The 18,658-nt window shown below is 41.0% G+C and overlaps 2 protein-coding genes across 2 annotated transcripts in view; one reads left to right on the top strand and one right to left on the bottom strand.

The window, feature by feature from the left end:
* mafk (v-maf avian musculoaponeurotic fibrosarcoma oncogene homolog K) overlaps positions 1 to 3,455 on the bottom strand; it is a 24,190-nt gene extending 20,735 nt beyond the window's left edge. Inside the window, exon 1 of the mRNA XM_069180771.1 lies at positions 3,349 to 3,455. The gene's annotated coding sequence lies outside the window, so the exon portion shown is untranslated. The remainder of the gene's footprint in view (positions 1 to 3,348) is intronic.
* On the top strand, positions 2,621 to 18,658 carry gaa2 (alpha glucosidase 2). Its single transcript, XM_069180769.1, has 20 exons — positions 2,621 to 2,785; positions 3,827 to 4,446; positions 4,978 to 5,123; positions 6,261 to 6,426; positions 7,276 to 7,372; positions 7,943 to 8,062; positions 8,157 to 8,275; positions 8,778 to 8,909; positions 9,204 to 9,314; positions 10,046 to 10,159; positions 10,238 to 10,322; positions 10,700 to 10,817; positions 11,074 to 11,207; positions 11,405 to 11,556; positions 11,692 to 11,840; positions 12,882 to 13,023; positions 13,455 to 13,553; positions 14,058 to 14,222; positions 16,300 to 16,446; positions 16,760 to 18,658. Exons 2-20 carry the CDS (start codon positions 3,844 to 3,846, stop codon positions 16,820 to 16,822), a joined length of 2,862 nt encoding a protein of 953 aa, XP_069036870.1. The 5' UTR covers positions 2,621 to 2,785; positions 3,827 to 3,843; the 3' UTR covers positions 16,823 to 18,658.

Here is an 18,658-nt window from a genome sequence, read left to right as displayed (position 1 = left end):
GTCATAGGTCAGAAGGTTCTAAGAAGCCTTAAAGAAGAATAGTGGAGAGGAGACTGAAGTCTGTTGGAAGTTGCTAGAATTTGTCAATTTCTAGTTTTGCAACTTTGCGGATGTTTACTTATTCTACAAAAAAGTCTCCATCATTCCGCAACCGTTCTGCTGCCCTCAATGTCTTTCATTGTCCGGACCCACAGCAGCCCGGGGCATGGGGTGGCAGGAGTGTGAGCCTGTGGCTGGCATAGCTTTGATGCAATCTGCTATAGCTCCGTACTCCATATGTTGTTGGATAAAACACTCATTTCGTAAGTCTACGATTACCAACAAACAGTACATTGCCCCTAAACCTCAAGCCCCAGATCTTTGTGACTGTCAAAAGAGGGTGGGTAAAAGGTCAATGCCCAAACTCTATTTTGCAGTTAATGGGCTTTTAACAGCTTTCAACCCTTCTTATATCTGTTTATGTAAAACAAGTTTACATCCACTTTAAAGGGAAGAATATTGGGATGTCACAATCGCGAAACCTCTGTTCACCAGCTGACAGGCAGTTGTGCTTTTTACAAACACTGTCTAACAAACCTGAAGAGGGTTTCTGATAACCTCCACCGACTGTAGCCCTTATAAACCCTGCGGGGTGTCTAGGAGTACATTGATTTTTTTTCCCCCAAGATGAAACAGGGAGTCGCTATCGCAACGAGGAGAAGCTGTGTCCTGCGTCTGACAGAACGCGGCGCCAGTGCCAGTGGGCGGCACCCCTGGAGCCCACGTCTGCCTGCGCCTGAGCCGTGCTGTCTGTGCGAGTGGGAGCAGGCCGTCTCAGGGACTCCTTTGGTCACACATGGTGGAAGCAAACCACACACATGAACAGCCACCACGAAGAACACAACACAGAGCAAATGTCTTTTTGCTTTTCCGTACCTCTCCCTAAACTTCTAGAAGTGTTTGGCCCTTTTTATTGATTCTGCCCCTCAAATAAGCATCCTGGGGGCTTCTGAGTGCCACAGTATTAAGCGATTTCACTGAGTGAACTACAGAAATACCCCGCTGATTCAAACGCTGGTCAAAGCGAATTAATATTTGTATATCCAATAGCCAATTCAAATTAAAAATGTTTTAAAGTACTTAATGTGTCACAAATCTAGCAGCAATTAGGACCCTAGTTATACTTAGAATATTCAAATAGTGAGAATGTGTTCCGAGTTAAACAAAATGTTATCATTTTAGCCATGTATGATATTCAGTCACAACTGCAAGTTGAAAGTATTACACAAATACCCTCTATCTATAGCAGCCATCTGGCATGTTGACATTTAGAGCCTAGCTAATGAATAGGCAGAAATGTTTACTTTTAAACTCCATCTCACATTCCAATACCTCTATTATAAAGCTAGTATAAGAATAAAATGAAATGTATCCATCTTTACCTTAATACTTTAACTCCTTCTGCTTTGCGCCAGGTTAATACGGATACCCGAGAACTCAATTTAATAATCTCAGGGTAGTTAATGACTAGCTAAATGGGGCCAGTGGAGGAACTGGTTTGTGAAATAGTGTGATACTTTGTTTCCTTTTCCTTAACCAGTTCTTAATTCATGTGCATATAGAGCCTCAGCCTCAGTTATAATAAAGTTATTTAGTACTGACAGAGCTCATTCTGTAGCATGAGGCTTGATAGTGACGTTTTATTAAACAATATGAGTGTTTTTAAGATCATTAATCCATTTTGACTTCCTAGAATTGGACTTCATTGATTACGGAAGAATGTGTTCTGGGCCTTTAATATTGTGTTTTTGAATTGTGACCATTCTTCTTTTATTGACTTTATATCCATTTGTTTTCAGCTCTCTGCTTGTAAACTCTACTGTGTCCCTTCATTCCGCTCTAAAATAATACAGTACATCATAATATCTGATGTCACGTGTTAAAAATGAAAATTTGCTTTGTATTGCTGTATACTGATTGAAAAGAGTCAGTCAGTGAGAACACCTTCTGGGTTCTCGGGACCTGTGACTCCTCTCTTCCTGTCGGTAAGGGCTGGAATCATGAGGACACAGCAAGCTCAGGGAATGCTGGCTCATGCTGATGTCATAGTGCACATACCATGTTGTTGTTCCTGTTTTTTTGCATGGTTTAATATCTAACATTTGACCAAATAAGTGACATTTCGTTTTTTGTTTTTTCTTGACACAATTCTCTTTTTTCTATTTTTACAGATAAGAAAGAGGTGTTTCTGCTTGCTTACTGTATTGGCTTATTACAACCAATGGCAAAAGAAAGTGAACTGAATTAATAATTTGTTGTAATTTTTCTGTCTCATTTTTTTTTTCAACAGAAAGGTGGGATAGTACAAAAGTCTGGTATTTGTGAAACACAGTGGTGTAAAGGTAACTTCCTACACAGTGAAGTACTGAAAATAAAGAGTTCCAGTTATTCATATTATTGGGTCATCTAATAGTACCTCCCTAGCCCAGATAAGATAAATGCAGATAGCAGGTGTGCTACCCAGGGCTGGGCACTGCAGATACAGAGTAACACCCCTGTTGATTGCCTCTGAAATAATCTCGCCGGAACTTCACAATGCTTTTCGCTTCCCCTACCAAGATGGCGAGTCCATCGCCACTTACAGTGACGTAAGCCTCTTGTTTTCTACTTCTATGGTCACAGATGGGACTTCCTCTTTTGTCGCAGCATAAACAAGACTTTTGTAGTTGCAAATGTAAGCAAGGTCAGTTTTAAATAACGGTGTGGAACTGCGGCTGGAATATTTTGCTAGGATATGTGTGCCTAGGTAAGTAAATGTTGTCAAGAAACCATGTTTTGAATAAACCCGAACTCTTACCGCGCTGTCTTCCCGTGCTTAACAGGTCCTGATCTTTATATATGTACACAACCATTCCTTTCGCTGCAGTGTAATGCGGCTGTTTGTTTGAATAGGGCGAACCGTTTTAGTTTGTAAAACAGTAGAAAACTGCGTTGCATTCCGTTATCAAAGACGACTGTAAAGTACCGAATCACAGGTAGAGATGCATTTATTGTCGCCCCAATACTGTGAGCGTTGCATGCCTTTAACTGTCCTCGGTATTGTGTTTGATTCACCCTGACAGTAAACCGGTTAAGCAGAATCAGCGTCATTATCAGTCATTTTTAGTTTACATAGTTTATATGTTTTGGCATTTCACGTTTGCTTCATGGGTCTCATTGCGTAGTAAATGTACGTTAATAATGTCACCCCCTGTGATCAGCTGTTCGCGGGTCCTGCAACTGATCGGACCGACAGCAGCACTTGGGTTGGATCTTTTTGTTCGGGTTATACATTAACAGTTGTATAATATAATAGTTGTGCTGCAGTACCTCTCAGCTCTTGATTCCAGAGTGGGACACCATCTGTATTTCTGTCTGTGTGGGGTTTCTTCAGGACGCCACAGGCCAAAGACGTGCTGTCCCCTGTACTTCAGTGTCTCTGCATTGCTCCCTGAGTAGTGTGTGGGCTGGTGTCCTGTCCAGGGCACAGTTTTGTCTTGTGACCTGCACTTCCCCATGTTAGGCTCCAGCTCAAAGTGGCTGGAATTGCGACAGTACAGTCAGGTATAATGATGATAAACTGAAGTGTGATTTCAGTTTTGGAATCGGGAGCCCTGATGGAGAGGGATTTCTTGAAATAAAAAGTGGTTCCTTGAAGTAGAAAACGTTGAAAGCTCTGGTTGTGGCCTTTTAACCCTTAGTCGAGTTGCAATACCAGTTACCAGGCAGATGGCTGTGATTGGCTCCACTGTCCCCATGTGAATGAAACATCTGAACAGGTTTTAAATGGAACGAATATGCTTCCCAGGTTCCTGCTCCGCCAGAATGGTCTCCTACAAGCTCCTGACCCCGGAAGACGTGTACTTGACTGCCCCTGCCCCTGCTGAGGCCAGGAGGGAGGAGACGCCCCCAGAGAGCCCGGGCAGCCAGAAGAAAGGCGTGTGCTCCACGTCCAAAGCCTTCGTAGGCCTCGGCACGTTTCTCTTTGCGCTGGGCTGCTCGTGGCTCGTCGGCACCATCTTTTGGCTGAAGTATCCTGGCAGTGAGCTTCCCGCTCGGGCCCCATCCCCTTCCCCGGCTGCGGGCGCAGCGAGTGGGGAGGCGGACCCCGATACTTGCCGGGCGATCCCCGAGAGCCACCGGTTTGATTGCTACCCAGAAAGTGGCGTGGTGGTGACGAGGGAGCTGTGTGAGGCCAGGAACTGCTGTTTCATACAGGTCTCTGCTGAGCCCCCTCCCGCCAAGAATGGCGTTCCTTGGTGTTTTTACCCTCCCAGTTTCCCCACTTACACTCTGGATAGTTTAAACGACACCACACTAGGGTATATAGGGCAACTGACAAAGAAGGAGAAGACCCATTATCCACGAGATATTGAGACCCTCCAGCTCGATGTCATGTACGAGACAGATTCCAGACTGCACGTAAAAGTAAGAGCTTTTTCTAAAATTCTTTCTCATTCAGTGCTTTCATACTGGAATAAGTTGTGTGGCAACTCATTGGTCATAAGTATGGAAAATAAATTCAAATCACAACTTCAAATACTGAACTATCCCAGGTTTGCGAAAGTTCATGTTGAGAAATATCTGGAGGTTGGTTTCAGGCCAGTTTCTCTTCCTGTAAAGCAGTGTCATACTGCAGAATTAAAGCGACAGCTGAATTTTCATTTTGAAGACGCAGGTGACCAAGTGGCTCAATAGCTTCCCTTTGCTACTCAGTCTTTATTCACAACCTGTGCACAGAAGTACTGCATTCTTGTAGTCATTTATATCAAGAAACATCATTCACCAGCAATTGAAATGGGACTGTGACTCAGCCTACAAGTACAAGAGAATTGTTTACTCTTTTCTATGCTTTAGCTTTTACATGTGAGATTTGTGTCAGATTAAAAAGATTTCTGATATTCTTATTACTAAAAAACTATGGTGAGTCACTAACTTTCATCATGTTTTTTATTCTAGATTACAGACAAATCTGGTCCTCGCTTCGAAGTTCCTCTCTCTGTGCCTCTGGCCACACAAAAGGCCTCAAACCCTGCTTATACAGTGCTATTCTCCAAGACGCCATTTGGCCTGATAGTAACAAGGACATCAACAGGAACAGTGCTGTATGGTTTTTTCTTTTCTTTTCTTTCAATTTCAGCATGAAAGTGGACTGACAAATATACTCTACTAGTATGCACTTTTCTGAATTCATCAAAGTCATCTGGGCAGATGTTGACATTAGCAGCAGAAAATACCCTTGACAAAAATATTTAGGCCATTAAGCTAACACATAAATGATTTGAACCTACAGAAATTAAGAACGTTATCCAAAAAATTCCAGTCTTTTTAGCAGGTGCTCTGACCTTTTCTCAGCAACATGAGTCATTTTGTTGTGCTGATCGACAGTAAACTGTCTGCTGATGATAAAATCGCAGTCTAGTAGTGTTTCTAGTCCCCGTTAGGAGTAATATAACCTATATACTGTATATGTGCCGTTGCGGATGCTACATCTGTCAAGTGTAGCTCCTGGAGCACGGACAAGCTCTGTGGGTTCTGTGCACTGTTACATGAGCAGAGTGAGGACTTGTTCTGCTGGGATGTTATGATGAGCCCACAGGAAGCAGAGCAAACATGGCACTAGGTCTTGATTAATGTAGATTAATCCAAACGGATATGGATCTCTTTGACGGACTGTTCTGCAGTCTTCTGAAGGTTAGAAATTATTGGCCCGTGAACACCCCAAACAGCAACCAACATTTTCCTTCAATAGTCTAGCCTCAAACGTATCGATGGCATGAAGGTGGAGTATATTAGTATATACTTCCTTAGTATATTTTTCTTGATTTTCACCGGACTTGACATGACACAGGTTAAAACGCCTAATTTGTGATGCCCAGTCAATCCTTTCACTAACCAGGTGATTTAATGATCATGCAACCTCTCAGGTGCTTCACCCTTATGGGTAGTCAATTCATTTCAATCATGCCAAAAACTTGTGATTTTCCTCAAGGCGCATGCGAAGATGCAGTATCTGTTTGTTCAGTGGGAGTTTTGACTTTTCTCTGACTGTGACGATAGGTATGCTTGACTGAACCGCAGTGCTTATGAGAGGTTGGATGCAAAGTTTTTGACGTTTATGAACCCAAGATATTTGAAGTCGTTGAGTATTTCCCGGCCTTACTTTGCCTGGTTGAAAGTAATTTGTCATGATTAGGGTGAGTTCAAGGCCGCGCTGTCTTATTTCCGTCTGCTTCCTGCAGAATAAACACGACGGTGGCCCCATTGTTCTTCGCGGAGCAGTTCCTGCAGATGTCCACGGCTCTGGCCTCGCGGTACGTCTATGGCCTTGGGGAGCATCGCGCTGGCTTCCTCCACAGCGTCGAGTGGAACACCCTGACGCTGTGGGCTCGGGACGTGCCTCCCATGGTAACCCTTCACGTTTCCCTGGGGGAGACGGGTTTTGTTTTAGTTCAGACATCTGAATTTATTTAAATGGGCTACTTTATAGGGCAAGGGCTTAAATACGTGTAATATGTCTAATAAACATATTCCACAGCAGGAACAGGGAAAGGTTTGTTCCATTATTGCTGAAAGGAAAAGAAAAGAGAGAATGTTTCGGCTGTGGAGCATTCTTAAGGTGTTGATACTTTTCTTTTCAGCAGGAATAAACCTTTGCCTGTTCCTCTGCGGCCTACGCATGCTGACACAGCTCCCTACTCGAACTTGTTCCGCAATAATTCTTAGTCTCAAAACTTTGTATCATTTCCTTCGTTTCTGAACCATGAAGTGTTTTAATACTTGACTATGGAAACTCATTGAGAATGTTTCTGTGTTATGCTGCATTCTGATTTCTGTGACTTGAAAATGTGCTTTTCCAGTCCAAACATTAGAGAGCAGAGTTCATCTTGTGCATTTTGCATGACCTGCATTGTCCCCTGGGGGATTTTTTAGATGAATTAGATGCAAAAACAAAAGTATATTGAGAGACTTTAATAACATGACAGATTATTATTCAAACCTTAGCATTTATTGTGACCTTAATGCCTTTCCATGCATATAGAGCTCATTGTGTGTAATAAACTTGTTGTAAAAGCTCCTTTAATGGAAAGGAATTTAATATTAATTAATAATTTAATATTATCTGATGTGTACTTTATCATGGTTGTTGTCTGCTTGGATTTTGTATCTGCAGCTGTCCTCCCCCACTGTAGTTATTGCAATTTGTGAAATAGTTTAATTGAGCATTATTCTCTCCTTGCTAATATCCTTCTGAAGGAACTGACTAACTTATATGGAGTTCATCCATTCTACCTGGGCATCGAGCCAGGCGGATCTGCACATGGAGTTTTCCTCTTGAACAGCAATGCCATGGGTGAGTCATAGCGCAAGACTGTACGGTCCCCTTTGCTTATTGTATGACTGAAGTAATGCATAAAAATGTTAATTAAGAAGTGCCTCCTCACAGCTGAAGTGCCAGTAAGTGGGATGTGTGCCCTGGTGTTTCTGATGCACTGCAAGAACAATCACAAAGGTGGAGCACGATGATGATGTCTGTCTTCTCTAGACAGATGATGAGCAACAGTGAGCAGACTTAATCCTACCTCCATCATACTGATGGCTTGAAGGCATTCTGATAAGCAAGAAACAGTATTTTTCTGTGTTCTTCTTTTCTCTAGGCTTCACAGTCAGCAGGTTAAATAATCTCATCAACTCACTTACTAACGTGGTGGTTAGTTAGGTAAAGTCACTGGAGTTATAATGGCTCAGTAAAAAAAAAAGCAAAAACTTCTAATCGCTGTTCCAAATCTGTATACTTTTCAAAAGGCACGCATGCCGAAACAGAAATGTTTCCTTTGATGTTGAGTATATGGGCATGTTTCCAGCCCACACACCACTGTACTTGTCACTTGTTTAGAAATGCAGAGGGAAATTGTCTTTCCAGATGTTGCACTTCAGCCTGCTCCAGCTCTGACCTGGCGGACCATCGGAGGAATCCTGGATATTTATATCTTCTTGGGTCCTGATCCCAACTCTGTTGTTCAGCAGTACTTGGAAGTTGTAGGTAAGTGCAGAATGCATGGAGGGATCGCGGATTCATCTTCAAATCATTCCAGAGCAAAAGCAAACGTCGATGTTGTCCTTCTCGCTCCTTGCAGGGGTCCCAGCGATGCCAGTCTACTGGGCGTTAGGCTTTCACCTCTGTCGCTGGGGATACAAGACGAGTAATGGCACCTGGGACGTAGTCAAGGCAATGAGGAACTATGGGATACCCCAGGTACCTCATGGCTGTGTGTGTCTTGAACATGTCCTGAACCTTGTGCTGTAGTATTTAAGAGCTTTTGCTCTGTCAGTCTTCCAGTTATGGCTGTACATGAAGGGCAGGTTTTTATACCAACGGGCTTTTTTTCTTTAAAGATTAAAAAAACCTATATTTGATGTCCGAGGACTGCATTGTCCCTCATAAACTTTTGTTTCTTTATCTCTTATATGGATATTTTAAAGTGTGGAGCTGTGTTGGGGTGCAAATCACAGAGGAACACGTAACAGATTCATTCCACACTGAGAAGTAAAAAAAAAAAGATGAAAAGCAACCCTTTGGCTTTTCAACCTGTTGTACACATCTGACAAAGTTGAAATGTTTTTTTAATCTTCAACATTGGATTTACTTCTACAAGCTCATATTGATCTATGAGATTATCTGTATTCACGATTGCAAAAAAAAGTGTTTTTTTTCCACATTGCTTTACATCACACTCTCTTGCATTGGCGTGTTTCAGGATGTACAGTGGAATGACATTGATTACATGAATGGTTCGCGGGATTTCACCTTTGACCCTGAGCGATTTTCCACTCTCCCAGAAATGGTGAAGGACCTGCATAAAAAAGGGCAACGCTATGTCATGATCCTGGTATTTCCTCTTTTCATTTACAAGAAAAAAAACAATCTCTTTTATATGTAGAGGTGTTTTATTCCCTGTTTATCGTGTCTACAAAACTTGTTTTAATTGTGGGAATTGTAGATGCCTTTGGACATTGGGCACCTTTCTCTTCCTCAATCAATAATTAATAAACTAATTCTGAAGCACAGAAGCTAAGCATAAAATAAATGTTTTCAAATACTGAGATGGCTTTTTGTGTGATATCACCACTTGCTAGAACTTCATTACATTTTCTCACCCTTCTCCATGAAATCCATTTTGCAGGACCCTGGTATCAGTAGCACCCAGCCCCCAGAATCTTACTGGCCTTACGATGAAGGACTGAGGCGGGGAGTCTTTATCAATGACTCGGATGGGAACACGTTAATTGGGAAGGTGTGGTATACTCCAGTTAGTTTTCATGCAAGCTGTTTAAGAGGTATAAGTCATAATCCATCTTTTTGGTCGGTAAGGTTCCAAAGTAAACCTCATTTATAAATTTTTGAAGTTAATATGTAACTGAAAACAAGATTTTCTGTTGCACTGTACGAAACGCATGTCTGAGAGGCTAAAAAAATCAAGAAGGATTTAAATAGTTATTGAAAATGAAACTACTAACCTGATGTCTCATACTTCAATCTACATTTTGAGTACAGAATGCTTCCTCAGTTCTTAATTCTGATCTTCACTTCTTTATGTGAGTAACTCTTTTTTTAGGTAGAAAACAGAGGACTCAGCTGACTAATTATTTCCTCTTTCCTAAGTGTGGAAAGACTTCATATTAAAGGAGGTTGGAAAAAAAAAGCCGGGGCCCATTATTTCCATTGTAAATGCTGCGTAACTTCCATCGTCTCAGGAGTGTGTTTCCGAGTGCAGTAAATTAATTCTTGACAAGGATGTGCGCCGCGCTTGCTGCTGGATTATTCAGCGTAATTAAAGACATAAGGTCTCTTTTGAAAAAAGATCTCTCCGAAGTGTTAGGGAATTCACAAATTCTTAAAGCTGGTGCATAAATATAACAAATTACTTCCCTTTTCAGTTGATGCAGAGTTTATCAAAGCAGCCAAGATGTGTCAAAACATTGTTTTCCATCATCATGACCCGTTTCCTTTTCTTACTTTGGTTAGGTTTGGCCAGGGCTTACAGCTTTCCCTGACTTCTCGAACCCAGATACACACCAGTGGTGGTACGAAAATCTCCAGAAGTTCTACACCCAAGTCCCTTTCGATGGGCTTTGGATTGTAAGTTACTGCCTATGCCTTTCGCAGTGTATCTGGCAATGGAGCAACAGAGTAATTTTTTTCCCTTTTCCACGGCAGGATATGAATGAGCCATCAAACTTCTTTGATGGATCACTTAACGGCTGCCCCTCTAATGATTTGGAAAACCCACCTTACACCCCTGGTAAGAAGTGTGCAAAAGTAGGATTTTAGGAAGCGTCAGATCTAAGGATATGAAAAGATATAACAGAAGCGATCTTCCTTAAGAGCTTAAAGATCCTTTAAAAATGTGTGTTTATGCAAGACCTTAAAATGAAGAGTGTTCGAATTGAGTCTGCATGGTTTGTGTGCCTCGTGGCTTTTTGATCCTGTAATGGTTAATAATTGTGCGGCTGTCCTGCTGTTATGACCTGTTGGAATGGGATTCAATTGAAGACTTTTTGAAAGGAGCACAGCATGAAAAGACATGCCGAGACGTCCTGCTGAATAAAAGGTGATTATGGTGTTCCTTACTACAGGATGCATTTTAAGAAGGGAAACTTTTGTTTCTTTGACTTTCAGGGATTCTTGGAGGTACACTTCGGGCAAAGACGGTCTGTGCCTCTGCCGTTCAGAAGTTGTCAGTCCATTATAACTTGCACAGCTTATACGGTTTGATGGAGGCTATGGCTTCTGCCAGGCGAGTATCCGACTTGAATCGTGTCTGATTATAAAAACTCTATTTCGGCATGTTGATTGTTAGGAAACGAATAACAGATAGGAGGTAGTAACTGTTATCACCTGTAGGATTTGCGAAGCTGGTTTGGGGGGAAAATGCTTGCCTTCCGAAGGTGTTGTGTTTTGCGGTCTGTCATGTGGGGCGATTTCAAAAGGCGCGCTGCCGTGATTCTGAGAAGTGACACCGGAGGTAACAGTGAATTTCCCGTTTCTCTCAGCGCCTTGAGGAAGATCGTGGGGAAGCGCCCCTTTGTGATCTCGCGCTCCACGTTCCCCAGTCAGGGGCGATACTCCGGACACTGGCTGGGGGACAACGGGAGCAAGTGGAAGGACCTGTCCATGTCCATCCCAGGTACAGTGGGCACTGTGGCAGCCTGTTCCCTGGGGCCTGAATATCCACTACCAAGGCGTTCGTGTTCGCCTCCAGAATGGGAAAGCGACCAGTAAAGTCCTGAGGTTTTCTATACTCAGGTGTTTTCTCTCCATTTTTCCATTTCGTTCAGAGGAGGATCATTTTAACTCTTTTTTTTTTTTTTTGCTTGGGGGCAGGCATCCTGAATTTTAATCTTCTGGGCATCCCCCTGGTTGGCGCGGACATCTGTGGGTTCAGCGGCAGTACGACAGAAGAGCTGTGTGTTCGCTGGATGCAGCTGGGGGCGTTCTACCCCTTCTCCCGCAACCACAACTCCATCGACCAGCAGGTACCCGCGCAGCCACTCTCGCCCAACGGCACATCGGAGTTTCTGCTGCTCAGAAACGCATTTTGTCCGGGACGGGCTGGACAATTTCTGCTTGAAATCTGAAGGTTGTTTTATTTTTTAAAAAAATGTCCACAGCCACAGGACCCAGCGTCCTTCAGTCCCCTGGCCCGGACCGCAATGAAGGAGGCTCTGCTGCTGCGCTACAGCCTGTTCCCCTTCCTCTACACCCTGTTTCATCGTGCCCACGTCGAGGGCTGGACGGTGGCGCGCGCTCTTCTGTTCGAGTGAGTGCTTCCTGATGAATCATCGCGGTTTCCCTCTTTCCTCGGTTTAGAAAAGAAAATACCACTCGGTGCGTTCATTATTCAAAACATAAGCATTTCCTTTTTTCGTACAGGCATGGAGGGTGTTATTTGAAGGAAACAATGCTGTGTTGTGTGATATAGTTGGAAACGGAGACGTTTTTCCATCACGAATTCCATTCCCATTATCTTTTCTAATTTAATTATTACTTTTCCAATGGGTCTTCAGCTAGTAAGTATCTAGTAAGTCAACATCTTGCTGTTTGTATCAAGGTAATACAATTAAATTTCTCGGTAGGATTTATAGAGTAGTATTTTGTTATGATGGGGATTCATTAATGCCAAGTGCAACTAGGACAGGAGTTAATTATAACGTTGTAATACATTACATTGTTTTGACCTTCATTACTACTACAGCTGCTATCCCTTTAGCAAATGAATGTAGATTAACCAATAATTTGAAGGAGCTAGTATCTGAGAACATCAACACGCCATCACTTACCACAGAATTCAGGGGCTGATGAAGACATCGGTATTAGAAAGGTCCGGCTCTGGCTTATTTGATCTGAAAGCTATAGACAACTGGCAGTTTTATTTAACACTTGCATATACTGTAAAGGTAGAAGGTATAATATTCTGATTTGTTTTTAACTGAATAAATTGGCAGCAGTCTAAAAGAGATTGAAAGCAGTGTAGTCGATCATGATGCCATGCTAAAGAGAGATGCTCAACTTGGGTTGTTTCCTTTGGTTGTAGCAATTACAGTTCCTTCCATTCACACAGCAGCTTTTAACCTTGAGGATCCCCAAGTTCTTTACACTTAGTAGGCGACCCCCTTCTTTCCCCACTGACGTGGAGCCCCTGCCCGAGAGACCTCGATATCGTTTAGGCTGCTGAACAGCCCTGGCCTCACTTAGCTCTTGACATCCAACCATTCAGGGTACAAATTGGTTGTTGTAACACTACCGAAGGTAGTGTCTTTGCTTGTCGATGCAGAGATAAAGAAGAGTCGTTTAATTTCAGGTTTCCTGATGATGTGAAGACCTATGCCATTGACAGACAATTCCTGTGGGGACGAAGCCTCCTTGTGACCCCAGTGTTAGATCCTGGAGTTGATTATGTTGTTGGATATTTTCCCAAAGGGCTGTGGTATGATTACTACACGGTAAGAAATCGTAGAAAGTCCAGCATACTGTAGGTGTCGTCATTAAAAGCAAGTTTCAGTATATGTTAGCAGAAAAACATTTTAGAGAAGTAAAATCCCCTTTTCATGTCTTTAAAATATGTATTCCAAATGTCTAAGAGCAATGCAATGCTGCACTCTGGTGTTGTAAATGACGAACTGCACTCCAGTTGCAAGATTTGGCACCACTGGGATATTTTTATTTCCTGATAGATGCATGTTTTGGAGTTCAACAAAATTCCAGCAGCAGGCGTGTTTTTACCAGGATGACAGCTGCCTCATTTAATAGCGGAGAATTTCCTAAATTGAGAATATTTTTCCTAAATTAAAATGAAGTATTTTCGTTATTTTCGGTTAGAAATAAGTTGGTAGAAGTGACAGTGAGTAAAATAACAGGATTTGCTTTATTACAGGGCGACTCGTTAAGAAGCGCTGGGGAAGAGGTGAAGCTACAGGCCCCGTTGGACAAAATAAATCTTCACGTCCGAGAGGGCTCTGTGATACCCGCTCAGGTGTGCCCATCTGGATTCTCCAAACAGTTAGGCATCTGGACAGCAGTGAGGGGTGGAGTGCAAGCATCACCAAAGAGAAACAGTTCAGCACTTTTTAACTGCAGTGACATCATTTAAGGTTCCGTACGACTCTGGAAGGATCAGATTTTATTGACTTAAAGTCTTACAGTAAACAGCTTGAAGTGATGCACTACGTAACAATAACTTCCTCTGTGCTGTTGACATTTATGTATATGAATAGTTATTTTGCTATATTGTTTTTCAGGGCAGTTCACGTTTCTGAACTCATTTGCTTGAGAAACAGCTTAGAATTTTGCATGTTCTGTACTCAGGAGATAATGGCCTGAAGTAGGTACATAACACCTTCACTTGAAAGTTTCACTCATGCATAACGTTTAACCACCCATAGCACTTCTTACACTTAACCACAATATTATGTCCAGTGGAGTCGAAGATGTAAAACTCTACTACGCAAGGTAACGTTTGGGATTTTCTGTCCCCCAGACCCCCAATACCACACTGTGGATCAGTACTGGCAACCCTCTCCACCTGGTTGTAGCTCTGTCGGACGACAGCACAGCCGAAGGAGACCTCTTCTGGGATGATGGAGAGAGCATCGACACCTACGAGACGGACCAGTATGCCTACATCGTCTTCAGTGCCTCACAGGTAAGGAGACAACGGAAGGCTTATGTTGCGAGCAAAAGACGTGCTGAGGTAAAGGTCTCGTTTTTAAAACGGGCTTTCCTAAACATTCTATACCGCCAGTTTTTTTTCCATATAAAACGAGCTGTTTATTCTAAAACATGCTGCTGCATGAGGTGAGATGACAGGTTCTCTCAGCAGGCCTTTTACACTGTTGCTTATTTTGCATTCATGTACAGGCTGAAGTTTAAAATCCTAAAAGTGGCACAATGACATTGTTGTAGAGTCAGAGTAAAGCAATTTGACCTTATGGAAATTTTTTTGTATATTTTGCAGAGGTGAACATTTGTATGTATATACAATGAGTTTTTCATATGCATCAGAATATTCAGTATTAATCAGTTTCATGTATACAGTGCAAATTACAGGGATGGGAAATACACATTCCTTTTAATTTACTGTGATTAACGGACACCACAGCAGTCCTCAATTCACTTTTCTCAGCGCAAGTGAGTCCCTAAGACCCAGTTCAATTAGTACAGCTCAACCGAGAATGAGAATAGTGGATGACTTTCTGTGACTGAACTTTTCAGTTGCTTTTAAAAAGTGAAGCACTGATTGTTTTGTGGAACCCCAAACATCCTTGAGTGTTACCTTAGCATGAGAGAAAAGAGTAGAGAAACGTTAAGTGTGCTCAGGAGACATGATACATGCGTCTGCTGCAATTGGCTTCATTAAGCTTTCTCCATTTTCCTTGAAGTAATAAAACCCCTTTTTCTCTGCTGATCAGTATAACCCATTGGATTATTTACAATCCCAAATCCCCTAGTGCCTCTTCAGCTCCAGTCTTTTACAAGCAGAGGAATTAGTACCATCCCATAATTTGAAAGAAACAGTGTAGGTTATCTACATTTAACATGTAATTAATTTGTAATTTCTGAGCTAGATTTGTTTTCATCGATGGGATGAGAATTAGTTATATTTCAGTTAACAATACCATAGACTTTTAAACAGTTAGATTTGTAATGTGCTATTAAATAGAATTAAATATCCTTTCACAAATTTCTAACTTGCAGGACAGAGAATTGTAGCTCTAAATGAAAGGCTTTAATTTAAAATGCCGTTCAGGAGTCATCTATTGTATAACTAACGAACCTGGATCCCAGCAGAAACGGAGACTTACTTTCCAGTTTCTTTAATTGTAGCTAATTGTATGATCACAGTTAAGGCAGTGAAATGTCTTTTTGAATCCAAAGGACAGACCTGGAGTGAAAACGTATTTCAGCAAGCGATATGATATATGATACCTTGGGCTTTTTCTGCCAAGACATTCTATTCAGCATTACCTTTGAATGGCTTCTGGGTAAAAAGCTGTTTGTGAAGAAAATGCAGACCTTTCAATTGTGGTTTGTTGCTTATATTTGGGACACTGGTTAGGCACTTTCCTGATCTCATAGAAATATATATTTCATAAAAAAAAACGCATTGTGTAACTACTTTGGTTTGGCAAAACCAACCAAAAAAAGGCTTGGTCTTGGTTTGTCTTCTCTTGTTCTGAAAATACACTGTAGGCATTTAACTTTCATCAAGATGCACATTCTTTAGGTCTGTCAAAGCATCTTTGCTGTCCAGAAGTTTGGGGTTTCAGAAATACAATTTCAAATACATGCTATTAAACATTTAAAAGCACTCTCTGCTTGAAAGCAGCTACGAAAGACATAATGTCAGTATTCTGATGGATTTGTACATGCACAGAGAAAAGTATTGTTTCTCTGACCAGAAGAGGAGTTCATTATGACTAATTACTTAAGTCCATGTCTTACTCACTGCAAAAGCTGTATATTTGCATAATTTTTCCATGTGTGCTTTGTGGTTTTCTTGTCTGGCAAAGCGATTTTCTTTTATTCCTGGCTTACTCACTGCTATATATTTCCAGAACTTGCATCATTCTTAACACAAACTTGGCATGTCTTCTGGAAATCCTATTTCTTCAAGTAAAATGAAAAATGTTTTGTATTGTAGAGGCTAAAGCTCTGCCCTTTTGTTTTATTGAGTTGAAATAATCTTTGTTATTCAAAGGTTTTCGTCTTTGTCTTCCTAGAATATGTTCACTTCCAAAGTGCTTCATGAGAATATAGAGGCGACCTACATTACAGTGGAAACGGTGTCGTTCTTTGGAGTCAAACAGATGCCATCAAATGTTACTGTGAATTCAAAAGAAACTCCATTCACCTACAAAACCAACCAGGTGCAAAATATTATCTTGAACTATTCTTACTCTTGCAAATCAATGAGTCTTTTTGCTTACAGTATGCCTGTTTTTATCAATGCAGGTTCATCTTTAGTGCACTTTTTTCCTCAGAGTGTTTTTTTTCTGGAATAACTTCATTATTACAGTGTAGCTGGACACATTTCTAGGTACAAAATTCTTTTATAGATACTCCTGAAATAATTATCTTCCCTTTTGTGTTATAAGAACTGTACAGAGAAATAACGGCTTTTTATTGATGATCTGAACATGAAAGTGTATTTGATTGTTATTCTTCCTATCTGTTTTACAGGTTTTAACCGTGAGTAACCTGGTTCTCAATCTGGGCCAAGAGTTTACAATCAGCTGGATCTAAACCATTAAGACCCACGAGGGATGTCTGCTCTCGTCTGTTCATGACACTGGATCTTTTGCTGCTACTTTTTGTGATTTTTTTCTGATTATGGCTTTTTATTTTAAAAAGGCTGACAAGTGTAAGGATTGTTTACTTAGCAAATGTATCTTATCATACAGAAAATGAAACCGTAAGCACTAGTATTTAGCAGTGGGAATATTTTAATAGAAATTCTATCCTTAGAGTCTCAGGGGATAGCACATGGTATCATAGGGCAGCAGGTCTGTTTATGTGGTAAAAATAGATACATTGATTAAAATGATTTCAAGTGTTACGTTTTCCATTCAATAGCACCATTTAGGTTCCTATTTTGACATTCACTTTCTTTTCGGAGAATTTTTAATTGCACTAAAACACCCGTCTGATGGTTTAACAATTCATTTTCAATTGAATGTAAAAATGGTCAGTATTTTCAGGACCTTGAGTGTTGCTTGAGTAAGCCTTTTCTTTAATTCGGAGAGGATTGCTGTTAGAGTTTGAAAACAAAAATGGTACCAGAGATCACAGGAGCTATATTTTCTGTACATTAGACCTTAGATTATGGTAACTGCATAGTGCCTTGAAGTCATCCAAGTGTTAAAGCTAATCTAAATCAGATTATATATCTAGGTATTGTTGATTTCTAGATGCAAACTAAGAAATTGCATTTAATAGCGCCATTTCAGTCTCAATTTTTGCAATATATTTTAATTGTGCAAGATTTAAAGTGTTCCCAAAATGAGTCTAATATGATTTATTAATAAAATGTTGTTTATTTAAAGACGATGTATGAAGAGCACAACTGCTTGATTATGTGGTTTCAATAACTTCCAGATTTCTTTGAATCAATCCGGCAAGACAATGCTAAGAAAAAGCCATTTTATTTTTATATGTAAAAGTCTAAAATAAATGTATTGCAAATAAATTGTCATTCTTAATTCGTTTTAATGGGCCAATGAGCATAGATATGAAATACAACTAAAAAGCTTTATGCAGTGTGGGGAACTTTTAGTGTCAAAGCAAATAATTACCAATGTAACCCTTTTCCCTGTTGTCAAATAACTCTTCTTTTGTGCTCCTGTACAATCTTGGATGAAAGTTGTTTTGAGAGATGTAGATGGATAAATAATATTACACTGCAGCAAATGTTTGGTTAATGCAGCATGTCCTGATAGTCATTTAATAATTCTGTGGTGGAATTTGTTTCTTCTTTTTTGAGTTTTATAAAATGTCTGGGGCTGCATGGTGGCGCAGCGCCGGGGCCCCGGGTTCAGTTCCAGACCTGGGGTTCTGTCTGCGTGGAGTTTGCATGTTCTCCACGTGCTGGTGTGGGTGCTCCAGGCTCCTCTCGTGGTCAAGTATGAGACTGCCTTGCACCCGTAGCCTGCCAGGATAGGCTGTGGCTCCCCTGCAACCCTGGATTAGGAAAGCAGTTGGATGGACGGGTTAAAATATCTCCATCTAGCATGATGAGCACCATCCTGTGAAAAGATAACTGATCTGAATTTACAGCATCAGTGAAATGAAGGTTCGTTGAAGAACTTTGCTCAGCTAAGTGTTAGGAGTACCTTTATTAGGGATGAGCCTTATATTAACCCTTCATGCTGCACAGTGGCCTGCAAATATCTTTATCTGCTGTAAAAATCACAGTTCTTCCCCTTGATTCTTTTCTTGAATCAATGCAGATGAATGAGAACTTTTGTATTTATATTTAAATAAAGGTTTGCTTTGTTAAACATTGATTTGAGCGGTTTAAGTAATGCTAAAGCTTATGTACATTTATTGGATCTTTACAAAATAAAATCCATAGTTTGCCAA

Source organism: Lepisosteus oculatus, chromosome 19 (assembly GCF_040954835.1).
Source record: "Lepisosteus oculatus isolate fLepOcu1 chromosome 19, fLepOcu1.hap2, whole genome shotgun sequence".
In the NCBI taxonomy this organism is placed as follows: Eukaryota; Metazoa; Chordata; class Actinopteri; order Semionotiformes; family Lepisosteidae; genus Lepisosteus; species Lepisosteus oculatus.
This window is presented reverse-complemented; position numbering and strand designations above follow the sequence as displayed.